General features: G+C 38.7%; 1 protein-coding gene and 1 long non-coding RNA gene across 2 annotated transcripts; one reads left to right on the top strand and one right to left on the bottom strand.

Annotated features, from left to right (window-relative positions):
- Positions 1–7,012: 7,012 nt before the first annotated feature.
- On the top strand, positions 7,013–8,843 carry LOC307173164 (uncharacterized protein; the record flags this gene model as incomplete). Its single annotated transcript, XM_079896052.1, has 4 exons — positions 7,013–7,512; positions 7,586–7,631; positions 7,771–7,862; positions 8,729–8,843. 4 exons carry the CDS (start codon positions 7,013–7,015, stop codon positions 8,841–8,843), a joined length of 753 nt encoding a protein of 250 aa, XP_079752178.1.
- Positions 8,844–11,050: 2,207 nt separating this feature from the next.
- On the bottom strand, positions 11,051–11,904 carry LOC307173560. The gene is made up of 3 exons (XR_013823879.1): positions 11,860–11,904; positions 11,490–11,587; positions 11,051–11,292 (listed from the first exon to the last, which is right to left on the bottom strand). It is a non-coding gene; the product is annotated as an uncharacterized lncRNA (long non-coding RNA).
- Between the last annotated feature and the right edge of the window lie 5,821 nt (positions 11,905–17,725).

Raw genomic sequence — 17,725 nt, 5'->3', positions numbered from 1 at the left:
CCGTTTTTCTGGCTCTGCATCATTTTCTCCCTCTTCTGGAGGGACACCATGTAATTGTCAGGACAGACAACATGGCAGTGGTGTCTCATGTAAACCGACAGGGGGGTTCTCGGTCACGCACCCTGAACAGGCATGCGCGTCACCTTCTCCTGTGGTCTCAGAGCAGATTCCTTTCTCTGAGAGCAGTTCATGTCCCAGGGATTCTGAACCTCGCAGCAGACTTTCTGTCGAGGCAGAAACTCAGATCGGGAGAATGGATGTTGAACCGCCAGACAGTGGCCCTGATCTGGGAGGTTTTCGGAGAAGCGGAAGTGGACCTCTTTGCATCTCAAGAGTCGTCCCAATGCCCGCTTTGGTTCTCCCTGAGTCCCCCGGCTCCATTAGGGATAGATGCGTTCGCTCACCCTTGGCCAACGCGGAAACTCTATGCCTTTCCGCCCATCAAACTGATCCAGGCGGTCTTGGCCAGAGTGAGAGAGAGCGGAGTCCGCCTCCTCCTGGTAGCTCCGTTCTGGCCGTCCCAGCCATGGTTTTCGGAGCTAATTCCTCTGCTGGAATCTTCCCCCTGGAAGATCCCGGTCAGGGAGGACCTGCTGTCCCAACTGCAGGGCAGGATATGGCATCCTCGCCCAGACATGTGGAAGCTGTATGTTTGGCCGATCAGAGGCCGTTAGCATTAAGTTCTGATCTCCCATCTGACGTTCAGGAGACCATTGCGAGTGCTAGAGCCCCTTCTACAAGGAGGCTATATTCTTCCAAATGGAAGGTGTTTGAGACATGGTGCTTAGCACATGATAGGAGTCCAGTTAACTGCCCTGTTGGTTCAGTATTGGAATTCCTGCAGGAGAAGTTTGCTTCTGGAGCAGCTGCTACCACTCTCAGAGTTTATGTCGCAGCTATTGCAGGGCATAGGGAATCGGACGAGATTCCCCTGGGGAAACTAAGGTTAGTTTCGGCCTTCATGCGTGGGGTTAAGCGCCTGAAACCGGCTCGCTCCCCTAGAGTTCCCTCATGGGACCTTTCTGTTGTCCTAGAGGGTTTGACGAAGGCTCCCTTTTAGCCCTTAGAGTCAGCTCCGGAGCGGATTCTGACTCTCAAGGTTTCTCTTTTGTTGGCTTTGTCATCATTAAAGCGTGTAGGAGACTTACAAGCTCTTTCTGTTAGCGAGTCTTGCTTGGACTTTGCTCCTGGCTTGGTCAAGGTTTCCTTGAGGCCGAGACCAGGGTATGTTCCCAAAGTTCTTTCCACAACTTTCCGCTCGCAGGTGGTTAACCTTAACGCTTTCCACCCTCCTCCATTTTCTTCTGAGGAAGATAGGAAGCTTAACTTGCTCTGCCCAGTTCGTTCTCTTAAGATATATGTAGACCGCTCAGGCGGTTGGAGGAAATCTAACCAGCTTCTGGTTTGCTTCGGTGCTGGCCGCCGTGGGCTTGCTGCATCAAAGCAGAGGATTTCTCACTGGGTTACAGAAGCTATCTCGTTGGCTTACGAGGTGCGTGGCTTTCCTTCACCTCTTAGCATTAGAGCACATTCCACCAGAAGTGTGGCATCTTCTCAAGCTCTTTTTAGAGGAGCACTTTTGGAGTACATTTGTGTTGCGGCAGGCTGGTCCTCTCCGCACACTTTTGTAAGGTTCTATAATTTGGATCTTGACATGACCCCGGGTTCCCAGGTTCTTTCTGTTTGAACTCCTCTTGGTCGTTGTCTATTTTTGTACCAGTCATGGAAAGCGCTCTAGCTTGGCGAGTTTGGTAGTCCGTTCCCACTGCGCTATCCGCAGCGTTGAGTGAACCTATGAAAGAGAACGTCTCTGGTTACTTGCGTAACCTATGTTCTCTGAATAGGGAACGAGACGCTGCGTTAGCTGCCAAGCTCCTCGCGCTGCTGACAGTTTTCTTTTCGGCAGAGAAATCTGAGGATCAGATGGCGCGCGCGCGAATATGTAATGATGCGACGTAAGAGCGTCGGGGCGGAGCCAGACTGCGCGAGCGCCATCAGCCAATGAATTGGCGTGATTCTATAGGGCTTCAGACAATCGGCACATTCAGAGAATATCCCACTGCGCTATCCGCAGCGTCTCGTTCCCTATTCAGAGAACATAGGTTACGCAAGTAACCAGAGACATTTCCCCACTGCGTATAGCTACGCAATACTCGTTCCCTATCTCAGGGAACTGAGGTTACGATAGTAACCGAGTAGTTTCGTCATGGTAGCTGGCATGTGTGGTAGTATTTGAAACAAGGGTGTTACAACTAGCCCCGCGTTAGTTTGAGCCCCGCTCTCCCCCTATTTCTTACCATATTATATGTATTGTCGTAATTATAATTATAAGGTGATAGGAAAGCATTAAATTAACTTACCTGCATTGACAACTGTCAAGCATGACAGAATATACACAATCTTGAGCATTCTTTAAATTAACGAATCCAGGTGTTAGCCTATGGATAATCTCTGTAAAAAAAATATGCGCGTGCACGCGCTTGTCCCGTACACGATTCCAAGTCAATGCAAAATCGGTCTTCAGAAAAAAAACAGGTGTTTTGTAGCCTTCTATGTTCTTTGATAATTGTCGTCTATATAACTTAGCTGCTTAAAGTTAAAAGACAGTGAAATGTTCTTCCTCAAGACGTGTTAACCCTCTTTCATTTTATTTTTAATTTCACTTCTGTGTGGGTGGTAGGCTAGCCAACCTGAGGCGCATGATTTTGCTGTAATATTGTGAATATTATTTATGAACCCAGTTTCATATATCTCGCGTGGGTTGTGCTTGGGTCTAAGTGTTGGCGAATGGCAATAAAGCGCAATGCGGACATTGAATCCTATAGTCTACAAGAGACTTTTTGGTAATCCTTTTGTAAGACTGGAAACACTGGAAGAACTGGAAGAGAGAGCTACTCTCTGAGAGAACAAAGGAAATTAGATTTGAACTCACCATTTGAGATGCAAAGTCTCACCTCAGAACACATCTCCCTCTTCCCCACTCCCCCTCTTTCATGCTGAGACCACATGTAATTCACCCAAAAATCCATATGGTTTAATGTGAATAGGAGGGCGAGGCACAACCTAACGCTGGGCGAGTTGTAACACACTTGTTTTAAATACTTCCACACGTGCTAGCATGATGAAACTTAGTGTATTTAGTTGCCACATCAACACTATACAGAAAAAATTGTGCCAAAAATTCAGAAATCTTTGGAAAATATCACTGAACATTTATTTGACCATAGCAAAAGTAAATTCTTTACTTACATTATTTTTTCATCTCTGTTTTTGTTTTTTATTTAAAATTAGACAAATCTGATATTATTTTAATCTACAATCTGTTATTTAAAAGTTGAGATGGTTGTTTAATGCTGATCTAACCAGCAGAAGACACTAGCCGGGTTTAAATCCCATTTTCACAGGCGGGGCATGTTGTAACAATGTGCCCCTATTAGAACTATGATAGTATATTCTATACTTTTATGAATTCTATTGAGAAACCATGAGAAAAAGGCAAATAAAGACTGAGAGTCAATGTTCAGAAATTATTAATTATTAATATGTTTTGAACTATGCTGTATATCTGTAATTTGCGGTGTGTTTGTTGTCAAACTCAAAAATATATATATTTTTTAATTATTAAGAAAATTACATTATTTTATATGAAAAACTTGTATTTTATTGAGAAAATATTTTAAGATTTCTTGTATATTTTTTTGATTAGATCAGATTACATTTAAGATGTAATATGGTTGTGTTACAATGTGCCCCTCACATGTTACAACGTACCCCACCTATGGGGCATGTTGTCACATTTCACTTCCAATCTTTCAGGGTAAATAAAGAAAAAAGTATACGCTGTATAATTAATGAAACAAAACCATATAATTGTACTAGACATGTGGGAAATTAATTTGGGAAAAAATAAACACTCTGAACCCAAAGTAGGTTTACAAAAATGGAGAATATCAAAAAGCGTCAGGTTATGCGCCACTCTCCCCTAATTATCATACAGTATTACACATGTTTGGTATCATTTGAAATGTTTCAGTGCGACTGGTACAAGTGTCTCATACCCAAATAAGTAAAACAAAAGGTAATAAGGTTTTTAAGAGTTTAGAGATAACTGGCACACAAAGGAAGGTGGTCACTATGGAATAAAATCACTTTCAAAAATAATCGTACGTAATTCAAAACATTTGTGTGTAATTTTAATATACTCGTGCGTAATTTAAAATTATTGTATGTAATTCTGTTTTTTGTCAGAGTTGGGTTCCAAAATCTACGGCCACGACGGTTTACAGATACGCGATTTTGTGTGTTTTTTAGAGTGCAACTCTAAAATGTACGACTGTGACAGTTTACAGACACAGCGCTTGTTTTCACAATAGCTCTGTTACACACACGACATGCGAATTACGACCATGAAGTGCGGTGTGCGAAACGACTGTCAAAAATACGTCATCAAGGTCACAGGCATTACTATCCGAGGGAAGATGAATCGAGCCAACGAAGTGCGCATGCGCCCCACCAACGGTTTAACCCACTGGCGCTGAAATGGCGGATCAGCAGCCAAGCGCTCACTCCTCGTCTCAGGTAAGCTAATTATTATTATTTTTTTAATCTGACATTTTAAGCAGGGGTCATCAAACTTGTTCCTGGAGGTCATGAGGTCGGAGTTAAACTCTGAAGGACACCGGCCGTCCAGGACCGAACTTGACGAGCCCTGTGTTTAAGGGTTAACGTTAGTTATAACTAATAACAGATAACGTTACTATAACTTTAGTAGGTAAGATAAGCTCTCAGAGTAACGTTACATGTAACGTTAGGTGCTTAAAGAAGACAGTTGTTTAGGAGGTCATCACTGCAGCCTGTAGCGCGATGAGATAGGGCTAACGTACATAAAAGAATGAGCAATTTTAAGTGTTGACTTTCTAACAGCCGTGTTACGTGCACTGTACGTTAATACACAGGTCATGTAATATAATGCTGCCTTCACGTGCTATGGAAAATATGATATTTTCCACTTGTGAACTGGTATTTACCAGTGTGTTGTGTTCAAGTGCTTTTGTTGTCGTAATTTAGTACCCGCAAGGTCTGTGTCAGTAGAGTATCTTTTTTATCTTTACCAAAAAAAAAAAAAAAAAAAAAAAACCTTAATGTGGTGCTTTCTGATAATTAAAACATAATGAATAATTAAAAAAAAATAAAACATGACATAAAATGATTAAATATGAACCAAGGAAATTGCGGCGAAGTTGAAAATTGAGTGTTAACGCATTATATTACAATCGTTAATGACACAACATTGTATAGGCTACAAAAACTATCCGCTAACAGTATTCACGACTCTTGCGTTGCTCTCCGCCATTTTGAAAAGGTCAAAGGTTATCTCATCTCGGCAACTCGTGCATCAAAATATTCTACGAGTTGCCCAGTGGAAAATACCACATGAGGGGGTGTTCATGTGCATTTTCCATGTCGGCTTTTGGTATTTACCATAATTACCATAGCACGTGAAGGCACCATAAGTGTTCACTGTTTAAGTATTGAAGTCATATTTCATTGTTCACTAATAGTCCAGTCATTTTAGGAAAAAAGGTTGAACAAATTGCAACAGAAGCAAACTCAACTGATTTTGTATCCTCAATATGTCCTGAGTAAGGAAAAAAAAAAACGTCCCGAAGAATCCCATTAGGGGAAAGTTTCGAAAAAGACCCAAATATAGCCTATTCATACGCCTATTCATTCTCTTTCTCACGTGAATAAGGTAAACATTTTTAACCTTTAGATATCACTATGAAAATTACCATGAAAATTGCTGAGTTGATTACTTCCATCAAGACAAACAAAAAATGCATTACCGGTACAAGTTTTTTTAAATTGTTTGTTAACATGGACAAACGGTGCATAATCTAATTACATATGTGCTAATTTGCATAAATATCACAACAGGTCTAAACATTGGGTAAAGCCAGGTGAAAATGTCTTGTTGAATCTTGTTGATAACAGTAAAATACTTGATGTTAAGGTCTGAATGGAACCCATTTAGGCAACCCATGAGCATTAATACATAGAGGCAGGAAGAAGTACTTTGGTTCCTACTTAGGCTGGTTCCTTTATTCATTTTTAAGAGACTGGGTTTGGGGCTGGGTCCGTGGGACTGTTTCTGGGGGACGAGTCTGAGGGAAAAACTGGAGACAATGGTAAGGAGAATGCAGAAGACAAAAGGTAGGTAAAATAAAAAGTGAATCCCCAGAAACAGTCCCACGGACCCAGCTCCAAACCCCATTTCTGCAATAATAATTAATAAACGCTGGTTTAAAGTACTTCTTCCTGCCTCTATGTATACCTTAACATTAAGTATTTTACTGTTATATGTCAACAAGATTCAACAAGACATTTTTGCCTGGCTTTACCCAATGTTTAGACCTGTTGTGATATTTATCCAAATTAGCACATACATAATTAGATTATGCACCGTTTGTCCATGTTAACAAACAATTTAAAAAAACTTGTAATACATTTTTTGTTTGTCTTGATGTAAGTAATCAACTCAGTCATTTTCATGGTGATATCTAAAGGTTACAATTTTTACCCTATTCACGTGAGAAAAAGAATGAATAGGCGTATGAATAGTATATATTTGGGTCTTTTTCGAAACTTTCCCCTAATGGGATTCTTCTGGGTTTTTTTTTTTTCCTTACTCGGGACATATTGAGGATACAAAATCAGTTGAGTTTGCTTCTGTTGCAATTTGTTCAAGGTTGACCCCCATTTTGGCTTAAAATGACTGGACTACAATAAAAGAGAGAATTTTGTCTAAGCAATATTAATGTCAGTGTAATTTGACTTACAGGGGCCGCTGATGACGCACCTACTAGAACGCCTCCGGTCACGAATAAGTGCAGTTTTAGATGGTCATCAGCTGGACTTGGACTATTTTCAGTATGTTATCAATCAAGAAGTGTTTATTTTGTCATCAGCCTCCACTATCTTTGATGTGCCAAATTATATTTTGGAGACCCTCATGGATTTGCAACAAAAAATTCATGCAGCTCTTTCCCAAGAGGTGGCCCCAGTTCTTACAAGGGAATGTGGTGGTGGACGAGGTCGACCTAAGTTTATTGTTTCCGAGGAAATGCTGTCCCGTCTTATAGAGATGTCTTTACCAGTTTCCTGTATTGCGAACATTTTAGGAGTAAGCCAGTCAACAATCTTCCGCCGAATGCGTGACTTGGGTTTATCTGTAAAAACTACATATAGCACCATGTCTGACAATGAATTGGATAATGCCATTTTGGCCATCAAAAGAAGACTACCAAATGCTGGATATAGGATGATAAAAGGCTGCCTGCAAGCAGACGGACACAGAGTTCAATGGAACCGCATAAAAGAATCCATGCACAGAGTGGATGCCCCTGGAATTCTGGAAAGGATGACCCAGCTGGGGTGTATTGTCAGGAGGTCATATTTTGTTCAAAGTCCACTGTCCTTAATCCATATTGACACGAACCACAAGCTCATAAGGTATGGTCTTACATTTTACCTACGAAAGTGTAATGTTATGCAATATTACGTTTAACATGGTTTTACTTTAAAGGTACAACATCATCATATTTGGTGGGATAGATGGGTTCTCACGAAAGGTAAACACATTTATTTCCAACCCAGTGGAATCTATCTATCAGTCATAATATTACTTATCTATCTATAATCTGACTATCTATCTGTGTTTGAATGTATTGAATGATTTAATGTATTACATTTATTTGTTTTTTGGTATAGATCATGTACCTGGAACCAGCAACAAACAACCGTTCAAGCACTGCCTTATCATTCTTTCTCCAGTCTGTGCAAAAACATGGCTGGCCTTCAAGGTAGGAGAAAATTGTTTTTCTGTTCCTCACTTCCTTGCGTTTAGTTAAACCCTCATCCCTCAGGTCATTTTGACCCAAAACTGATTTTCCAAACAATATAAAAATTGTGTGTTGATCGTACCGGTCTAAGATTTCTTTACTTTTGTCATACTTGCACCAGGAATACACACACACACACACACACACACACACACACACACACACAACTGAGTGGATTTGAGGAGTTTAAATGGGTGCAATAAAAAGTAACAAAAGGGTCCCTCGTGGGTCATTTTGACCCACATAGGAATGAATGGAATTTACGAGAAAACAATTTTTTTTTTTTTTTTTTTTTTTTTTTGATATACAAAATCTGAGACAAAGATTTATACCCAAATGAAGGGCTGAGACTACAGAATATCCCCAATGCAGAAAACACACACTCCAATAGAACATATTATAATGTTTCATGTTTCTGCTGGGATATGACTGTCGTTTTTCCTCTTTTTTTTTGACTTAACAGTTACATTTGAGAGACTGAGTTTATATCATAGTTATATTTTTTCAAGTATATTTATATTTATGAAATTGTATGAATGTACACACATGTTTAGGTTCTAATTCATATTTTTCTTAAAAAAATATCCAGAATAAAAGGTAAATATAATAAAAATCACCCAAAAATAATAGAAAAACCTACATAAATATTTAGAAATAAATTATAAAAATGGAATCTAAGATTTCTGGCCCTCGGGTCATTTTGACCCAGGAAGGACACTTCTGTTATAGGTTCGGGAGGGACGGATGAGTAAACATGTTTATTTGTATTTTCTTAACATTATGGCAGTCAAGCAGATTTAACCTCTCCCTTCACCCCTCCATTTCAGGGTCCGGGGTGATGAAGGTGTGGAAAATGTGGCCATTGCAGAAACCATGTTTCGTGTGAAAGGGACTGGAAGAGGAAGCTTCATTGCTGGGAAAAGCGTACATAATCAGAGGTAATAAACAAGTTAGGATGTCACACTATCGTGTAATTTATCATTTTTAATCGATACATTTTGTATTCTCTAGAATTGAACGCTTGTGGCGAGACGTCTGGGTCAGCGTAACACAGCTGTATTACGAAATACTTCACAGCCTTGAGGAAGATGGCTTGTTGGACTTTTCAGATTCCCTTTATGTGTTTTGTGCACATTATGTCTTCCTCCCACGTCTGAAGCGTGACCTCCACAGTTTTTCTGAAGGCTGGGACAATCATCCATTACGGTCTGAAAATGGGCTCACCCCTAACCAGATGTGGATAATGGGACACATGCACAACTCATCTGGAGACAATGAAGAGAGTTTTCAGTTTTGTTTTTTTAATTGATTTTCTATGCCTTCAAGTTATACAGGGCGTGCAGAATTATTAGGCACGTTGAGTTTCTGATCATATTTTATTCCCAGGCACATTTTGCCAATTCCAAACCGTATTAATCTTAACTACTATTCATTTTGTATTTAATCATTTATAAGTGATATATAATTGTTCACGAAGGCTGGAAATGAAAAATGCCTTTAATTCAGGTGTGCAGAATTATTAGGCAAGTTTTCTTTTAGAGATAAAACAAGCCAAAAAAGAGATTTAACTCTTTAAAGATATTAAATCCCCATGAGAAGGATACAATACTAATGCAATACTAGAAATTACAGTTAAGGCATGACCATTGGACAGTGAAATGCTCATAAGGTCAGCAGGGTCAGACAAAAACAGGTGGAGAAGAAAATACACATGTTAACTGCAAAAGAATTAAGAATTAAGGTGAAGAATTAAGTGTGAAACCATCAGGAACCCTTTAGTCTCCAGCGCCACCATTTTCCAGAACTGCAGCCTACCTGGAGTCTCCAGAAGAGCAAGGTGTCAGGATCTCAGAGACTTAGGTTAGGTAAAGAATCCTAAAAATGACCCCCTCTTAATAAGAATCACAAGCTGAAGTGTTGTGAAATACATGAAGACTGTTTTTTTATAGGCTTTATAGACAGACAGATTGAGAGTGACTCTTGAAGGACCAGCACCACATCCTCTTCTACCACTGTTTGAAGAATTCATCTTCCAGAATCTGACAGTAAAATGGACTTCAGGGTAGGAGATGGACTAAATATTAACTCCAAAAACTTACTGTCAGATTCTGGAAGATGAATTCTTCAAACAGTGGTAGAAGAGGATGTGGTGCTGGTCCTTCAAGAGTCACTCTCAATCTGTCTGTCTATAAAGCCTATAAAAAAACAGTCTTCATGTATTTCACAACACTTCAGCTTGTGATTCTTATTAAGAGGGGGTCATTTTTAGGATTCTTTACCTAACCTAAGTCTCTGAGATCCTGACACCTTGCTCTTCTGGAGACTCCAGGTAGGCTGCAGTTCTGGAAAATGGTGGCGCTGGAGACTAAAGGGTTCCTGATGGTTTCACACTTAATTCTTCACCTTAATTCTTAATTCTTTTGCAGTTAACATGTGTATTTTCTTCTCCACCTGTTTTTGTCTGACCCTGCTGACCTTATGAGCATTTCACTGTCCAATGGTCATGCCTTAACTGCACTTTGAAATTAAATTTTGGTATGTTTTAGTTTACCTCAAGGGCATCCAAGATGTAGGTGTCTTTGTTTCCGCAGTAGTTTCAATTTTGATATTTTTGGTCAAACAGTTGTTTGATATTTTTGGTCTGTCAGTCGTATAATGCAGGTCTATGGTCACTATCTGAAAGAGCATGCACAGAGAAGTCCAAATTAAACAATTCCCCATCGTAAGTACACATTGATGGCCTAAGACACGAAACGAGCGGTTTGTGTGAGAAAACGAACAGTATTTATATCGTTTTTACCTCTTGTACACAACCATGTCCAAGTGATCTGAGGGCGCGCGCGCATCCTGGTGTGTGACGTGTGTGCGCGTTCTGGCTTAGTCTGCGTAAGCGCCGGAAAGTGTATAAGAGGTAAAAACGATATAAATACTGTTCGTTTTGTCACACAAACCGCTCGTTTCGTGTCTTAGGCCATCAATGTGTACTTACGATGGGGAATTGTTTAATTTGGACTTCTCTGTGCATGCTCTTTCAGATAGTGACCATAGACCTGCATTATACGACTGACAGACAAGAACTGTTTGACCAAAAATATCAAAATTGAAACTACTGCGGAAACAAAGACACCTACATCTTGGATGCCCTTGAGGTAAGCTAAAACATACCAAAATTTAATTTCAGAGTGAACTATCCCTTTAACATGTCCTCATTATGAAAACACCATAAGAACCACAATGGTTTACCCTGTCATCTTTTTCCCCTGGGACAAACAGTGGTAGACATAAGTCTGGATGCATTTCCATGACTTTCTGGAGATCGTAGAGCTGCAGGCCTTTTCTCAGCTGATCAAGCATTGGAACTACTCTCATAGTGGAGTGTAAAACAATGGCTCTAGAGGCAATGTAATGGTTTCATCAAATGTTTAAAATACTAAACAATATTAAAAAAATATACAGTAACTCAATTTTGATGTACTATATGATAAATGTGATGCTTTTTGTTATTTACTATACTACACTTCATAAGATTACAAATGCAGGTAAAATTAAACTTTTTGTACTCCGAGGAGAATAAAAAGTATAGTGCACCTGATTATGTTGCTTTTCATGTCGGCAGACACTTTTCCAGTGTATCCACAGCTTAAAATCTCATCTGTTAGCTCACTCATGTCATCTGTTGAGTTAACCTAAATACAGAGAAATAGAATACAGTCTTATTGGCATCCCTTATTTACTTTTACAGAGTTAAACATTACTATATATTACTTACATTTACATTTACATTTTACATTTATGCATTTGGCAGACGCTTTTATCCAAAGCGACTTACATTGCATTATCCTATACATTTATACATAGGTATGTGCAATCCCCTGGGATCGAACCCACAACCTTGCGTTGTTAACGCAATGCTCTTACCACTGAGCTACAGGAAAACCATTTCAGGTTACTATTTTACCTTCTCAATGAGCAGGGAGAATTACAGATCTGTGACATCACTAGTCACCTGTATACTGTCATAATCTCCAGAACAAAGATATTGGAAACACCACGCGCGCAAAAAAACCGGCCGTGGTCCTCCTTGTGCTAGACTGACAGCCAGGGACGTCGTTAGGCCTATTTTAGGGGGGCTGAAGCTACCCCAAAATGTTCCTAAGCCCCCCTAAATGATAATAAGAACAACAATAACAATTCGATTTATCAATAACCGTATCCTCATTCATATTTAGACGCAACAAATGATATATTTCCAGCTACAAAAAATAGCCGAAAAGTCGGAAGTTGGACCTGCCAACTCTCACGCATTCACCGTGAGACACACGCAATTAACACTTTTCACACGCTCTCACGCCACACATACACATTTACTCACTCACAGAAAAATCGCGAAGCAAAGAGGACACGGAGACCGACAGACTAAACAGAGCAGGTTACTTATGATATAAAAAAATCTCAGCTCTCAGATTCTGTCAATTTTATTACGAAATTCAAACAATAAATAGCCTACCGTTTTGGCGCTTGTAGATGTGACGCGACAGATCCCTAGCGCACCGATCATCTCTACTAGCTAATAGTAAAAAAACACGAACACTGTTGAAAGATACAGTAGTAGGCTACAACTTACCGAAATGTATATTCCTCATACATAATATCGATCAATCAGTGTTTTTTATCAGCGTGAAGAGGTCAATAACATAGCTGGAGAACAATTATGTCACATTTACCTCAGGAAAGCCATTTAATGACCATAATATAGGCTATAGCACGTAGTTGGCAAGACAAAAAGAGCTATAGAGAGTATTTTGCTAAATATGTGTTCTATATTATATATTTATTATATTTTTACTTATATCATTAAATAAAGTTGTTATTATAATAAAAAAATGCATTCTATTTAATTTGAGTTATTTTTAACCTTAAATAATACTACCAGCTGATAGGGCTGTCTGTATGTTTACAGAATTGGGTGAGTTTTTATCTTGAGAAAAAATAACGCCTATGTAGCCTAATATTTATCCAAATGAGTCAATATTAAATCAAATTACAATAATTGAATTGAATTGAAATAATAAAAAAGCGTAGCTTACCAGAAATTGTACCATGCACCATAAAATTTACATATTATTTTACACATATGCTATAAAGCCTGAAATGGGCACTTTTTGTGACAGCAACCCTATCATTTTTTATCAAAGATATGGCTTAACTTCAGAATTTGAACTAAAATCTGTATTCTTATGATTGCTCTGAACATTTCTGACTAAGTTCAACAAACATTAAATTACTTATTCATAAACTTAAAAAAAAATATATATATATATATAGGTGTGACAGGGTTGAGACTAGGGTAACAGGGTTGAAAATGGTAACGGGGTTGAAGAGACAAATACAGCTAAACATATACATAGTTGTTTTTTACTCAAATGCACTGTAAGATTTTCAAATACTTACAAATTTACAAATACCCTGGGGGCTAAGCCCCCCCTGTCTTCCAATCCTAGTGACGTCCCTGCTGACAGCCATAATTTCTCCTGCACTTCTAATACCATACCACAGTGGATAAAAAAAAAAACCTTGAATCAACCAAAAAGGTTTATTGAAACATGTTGAAAAATGTTAACTGATCAAATCTTGCATACCTGAAGTAGTTACGATCCAAGCTGTTGAGACAATAGACTGGATTTTTCCCTTTTTTATCTACACCAGCGATAAAAAGTCTTGTTTCAATCTCTGCAATCATTTCTAGACAACAAATACAACCGGTTTAAAATCTGAACTGACAAAATGTCTGCTTTAAAATATAAAACATACATTTTATAATAAACTAAATTAATTATACCTGTTAAGAACTCCTTGCTAAGAGCACCAGAGTCAACCCCAGCTTCTCCAAAAAAGGTAACCTTTAGTCTGTCTTTTGGTGACGATTTCTTTTGGCGCTGCCACTGCTGCATTCCTCGGTTGTAGATGTCATTCCGAGAAATGCAGATGGAAAAGGTGTTGGTTTGATCAACTTTACTGCCGATCCAATTCAGAATCTCCCCAGAACTTTGTAATAGAAATAAACAGAAACGAAACATGAAATGTACCAGCAAAGCAAAACAAACACTTTCTTAATATACCATTTTTACCTTTGAAGTGTATTTATTGGGTCACTGAATTTATCATCATATTCTGCAGTTCTGCACACAAACAAAAACAAAAATTAAATGCTTTAATATTTCAAATTGCTGGATAGGAAACATTTAAATGATTAATATTAGATAAGTGACACTAAACTATTTAGTAATTTACCATAATCCACAGTTGGCTGCATGTATCTCTATAATATCACTGTCAAAGGTTTTCTTGCACAGTGGACACTCAGCAGTCTGATGTGACATTAAAATACTGAGTTAAATTACACACAAACAATCGTTTAGGAACCATGCATAAACCATAAACTGAAAATTCATATATTTTTTAACACATAAATAAATATCCTTTTCACCTTCTCTGTCCAGACTTCATTTATATTTCATGTTCCTTCATATTCCTGAAAACGTAAAAATCACATTAAAATTGTGTTTTCAGAGCTTATTAAATCTAAAAAAAAAAAAAAGAATTTAACAGAATATAGAAATAAATAGACAATACACCAAAAATATTTAACAGATAAAATCCATCTGATATCTATAAACGCGTATGATTTCAATTCACATAAGTATTAAGAGGTTAGGAAACATTTTTCAAAACGATTCTACATACCTGAGCACTTGTGCAGCAACCATCCTCCGCAGATTTTTGCCAGTTTTGGATATGCATTAACAAGCACCTCTGATAGCTTAATTATCAAAGGCAGAGTAAAACAAAGTAAGGAAATTCACTAGGGCTGTACCAGAATATTCGAGTATTCGAATATTCGTTCGGTGGGTTGGTATTCGATTTTCAAATTTGACATTCGAATATTCGTTTTAAATTTTTATTTTATTTTTTTCACACCTGGCATCCCCCTAGAAACGGTTCCCATTCGCGCTTGAATGGGGCTGTCATGCGTTTTCTAAGATCGGATAGTTCTCTCTGATTTATCAATATGAACAATGAACACATAAATGTGTTTTTGCAAAACGGATATGAATCCGAACTTCAAATCCCGCACTATAGGCAGATGTAATGGAGTGCACGTATAGCAACAGATAAGCTGCATTTTACTGATCGTCAGCTAAAATTTCTAAATCAAAGACCGCAATAAGAGAGCGGCAACAGCCCTGGTAAGATCATTTCGGTTCTTTACTTTTAATGAAGTTGATTGTGTGTTAAAGCATCTGCGACCCACTTTCACTTTGATTTGCGATAGTTTGCACGTTGGCTTGATGAATAGATGCTGATCTGCGGTGACGCGTGCTATAAGCGTCGTCATATCTGGCTATAACATGATATAGCCTAAAACACGCTCTCACACGGTTATTTTTTTAGCATTTTTGGGCGAAATACAATACTCTTATTTTAGAGCGCAGAACAGCGGAGTTTGTATGGGCAGAAGTGCATGCCTGAGCTTGTAGGCTATAAGCTGCGTTGCTTTGACATTGTGGAAATAGAATAGAAACAATATATTAGCCTACCCTTTACTGTGTCAGTAATTACTGTGCTGCTGATTTCTGATTTGAGAGTTATTTGTTACTCAGAAAAATATTAGGCTGTGTTTTGTATCACTAGTGCAGTGTCCGTTCTCGGAGCCCTGCGCGTGAGGCGCGCGCGCGCTTCCCGCTCGCGCTGTTCTGTATTAAAAGTTTATTAATTCTGAACGTGTCACGTCTCGCGTGTCTATATTGCACCAAATGTGACACTGCACTCGTGAAGTCGATTGGATGAACGGTTCTAAATGCAAGATAAATAATCTAAATGCAAACAGACAGACGCATAGAGATTCGAATATGCCTTTATTAGAGAGAAGAATATGTTCAGCCCCCTCCCTCCGAAGCTTCGAATATTCGATGTTAATTCCTATCGAAGCTTCGAAGCTCAAAAAATGGTATTCGGACCAGCCCTAAAATTCACCCAACACAAAAAAAAACAAGAAAAAATACATTATTGATCTTACCTCTGAATGAGTCATGTTTTCGGTTATAGTTAATGATCTTCTCCCAAGTCCTGCAAGTGTAAGTTGTAATTCTGTCTCTCCTTTGGGCGTTTTCTCATATTGTTGGTCAAGGAGAAAAAAAAACCATCAAAAAGCTTTTCTGTGGCCGTTTATATGGTCCAAAACGTTTTTTACCCCTCACTTCCTTTCTGAAGAATCCAGGAAATGACCTAAAAAGGACTTCATTTTTATTTTGAGCCAGTTTAGAACATAGAGAACACTCACATGTACACTAATATATGTGATGTAATGTTAATGTGTGATGAAACTTATATACAGTATGTAATAAATATATATATATATATATATATATATATATAATATATATATATATATATATATATATATATATATATATATATATATACTGTACAAACTGTATATTCCAGCAGTACAGACATATACACATTTTATTAAAACAACAATTACATTGAATCTCACACCTAGCCATTTCCTGCTGAACTGACTGCACATTTGACTTGGACCTTCTTTCTTCTGCTGACTGTACACTGATATTGGACTGGTTCCCCACTTTCGGTTGTCCAACACTTAAGGTGTTGGTCAACATCGACACCAGATTCTGGGCTGTATTCAAGATGTCACCTAATGGAACCTGATGAACAATGAAATATGACTTCAATACTTAAACAGTGAACACTTATATTACATGACCTGTGTATTAACGTACAGTGCACGTAACACGGCTGTTAGAAAGTCAACACTTAAAATTGCTCATTCTTTTATGTACGTTAGCCCTATCTCATCGCGCTACAGGCTGCAGTGATGACCTCCTAAACAACTGTCTTCTTTAAGCACCTAACGTTACATGTACTCTGAGAGCTTATCTTACCTACTAAAGTTATAGTATCTGTTATTAGTTATAACTAACGTTAACCATTAAACACAGGGCTCGTCAAGTTCGGTCCTGGACGGCCGGTGTCCTTCAGAGTTTAACTCCGACCTCATGACCTCCAGGAACAAGTTTGATGACCCCTGCTTAAACATGTCAGATTAAAAAAAATAATAATAATTAGCTTACCTGAGACGAGGGGTCCGTTCTTCGTACGTCGCTAACTCACTTAGCTGGATTTGATTGTTGGCGATTTGGCATGATCCTGGATTGTTTGGTTCTTCAACGCTCATCCTGGACTTGCTGTCATAGCAACATGTGCGCAAACTTAAACCTGCTCGGGAGCAGGTTTATTTCATGTTAACAGGATTAGACCGCGGCTTCATAAGCGGAGCTGATACGGGAAGTCCAGCGCAGCGCGATAGTGCACTTTCTGAGATATATATATATAGATATAGATATATATATATTCAGCGGCGGTTTCTTCATTAGGGCGATCGGGCGACGCACCACCAAAGTGTGAAAGGGACTTTCAATCACTATCTCATTCAACCACAGAGTTACGATAGCAGTCACTCACTGTTGTTCTGCCTCTGGATATAGTCCAATCAGCGCCGAGTCACGTTCTGTGGAGTACCGCCTCTTTTTGGGCGATTTCTATGGAAGTAAAATAATGTCAAATGTTTTTGAAACAAAAAGCCTGTTGAATTGTAGCCTGGCTAACGTCAGACCAAGTCTCATTGAGACTTGGTCTGGGAACTACGTGTGCATTTTCTCGTATTTGAGGCGTGGTTTACGAATGCCCAGAGACGTTTATTGGGCGCTATGAATGTCTATCAAATGCGCCTGTATGTAGCT

The sequence above is a fragment of the Squalius cephalus genome (assembly GCF_949319135.1).
Source record: "Squalius cephalus genome assembly, chromosome: 16".
In the NCBI taxonomy this organism is placed as follows: Eukaryota; Metazoa; Chordata; class Actinopteri; order Cypriniformes; family Leuciscidae; genus Squalius; species Squalius cephalus.
Note: the sequence above shows the minus strand (reverse complement) of the source record. Positions and strands in the feature narration are given on the sequence as shown.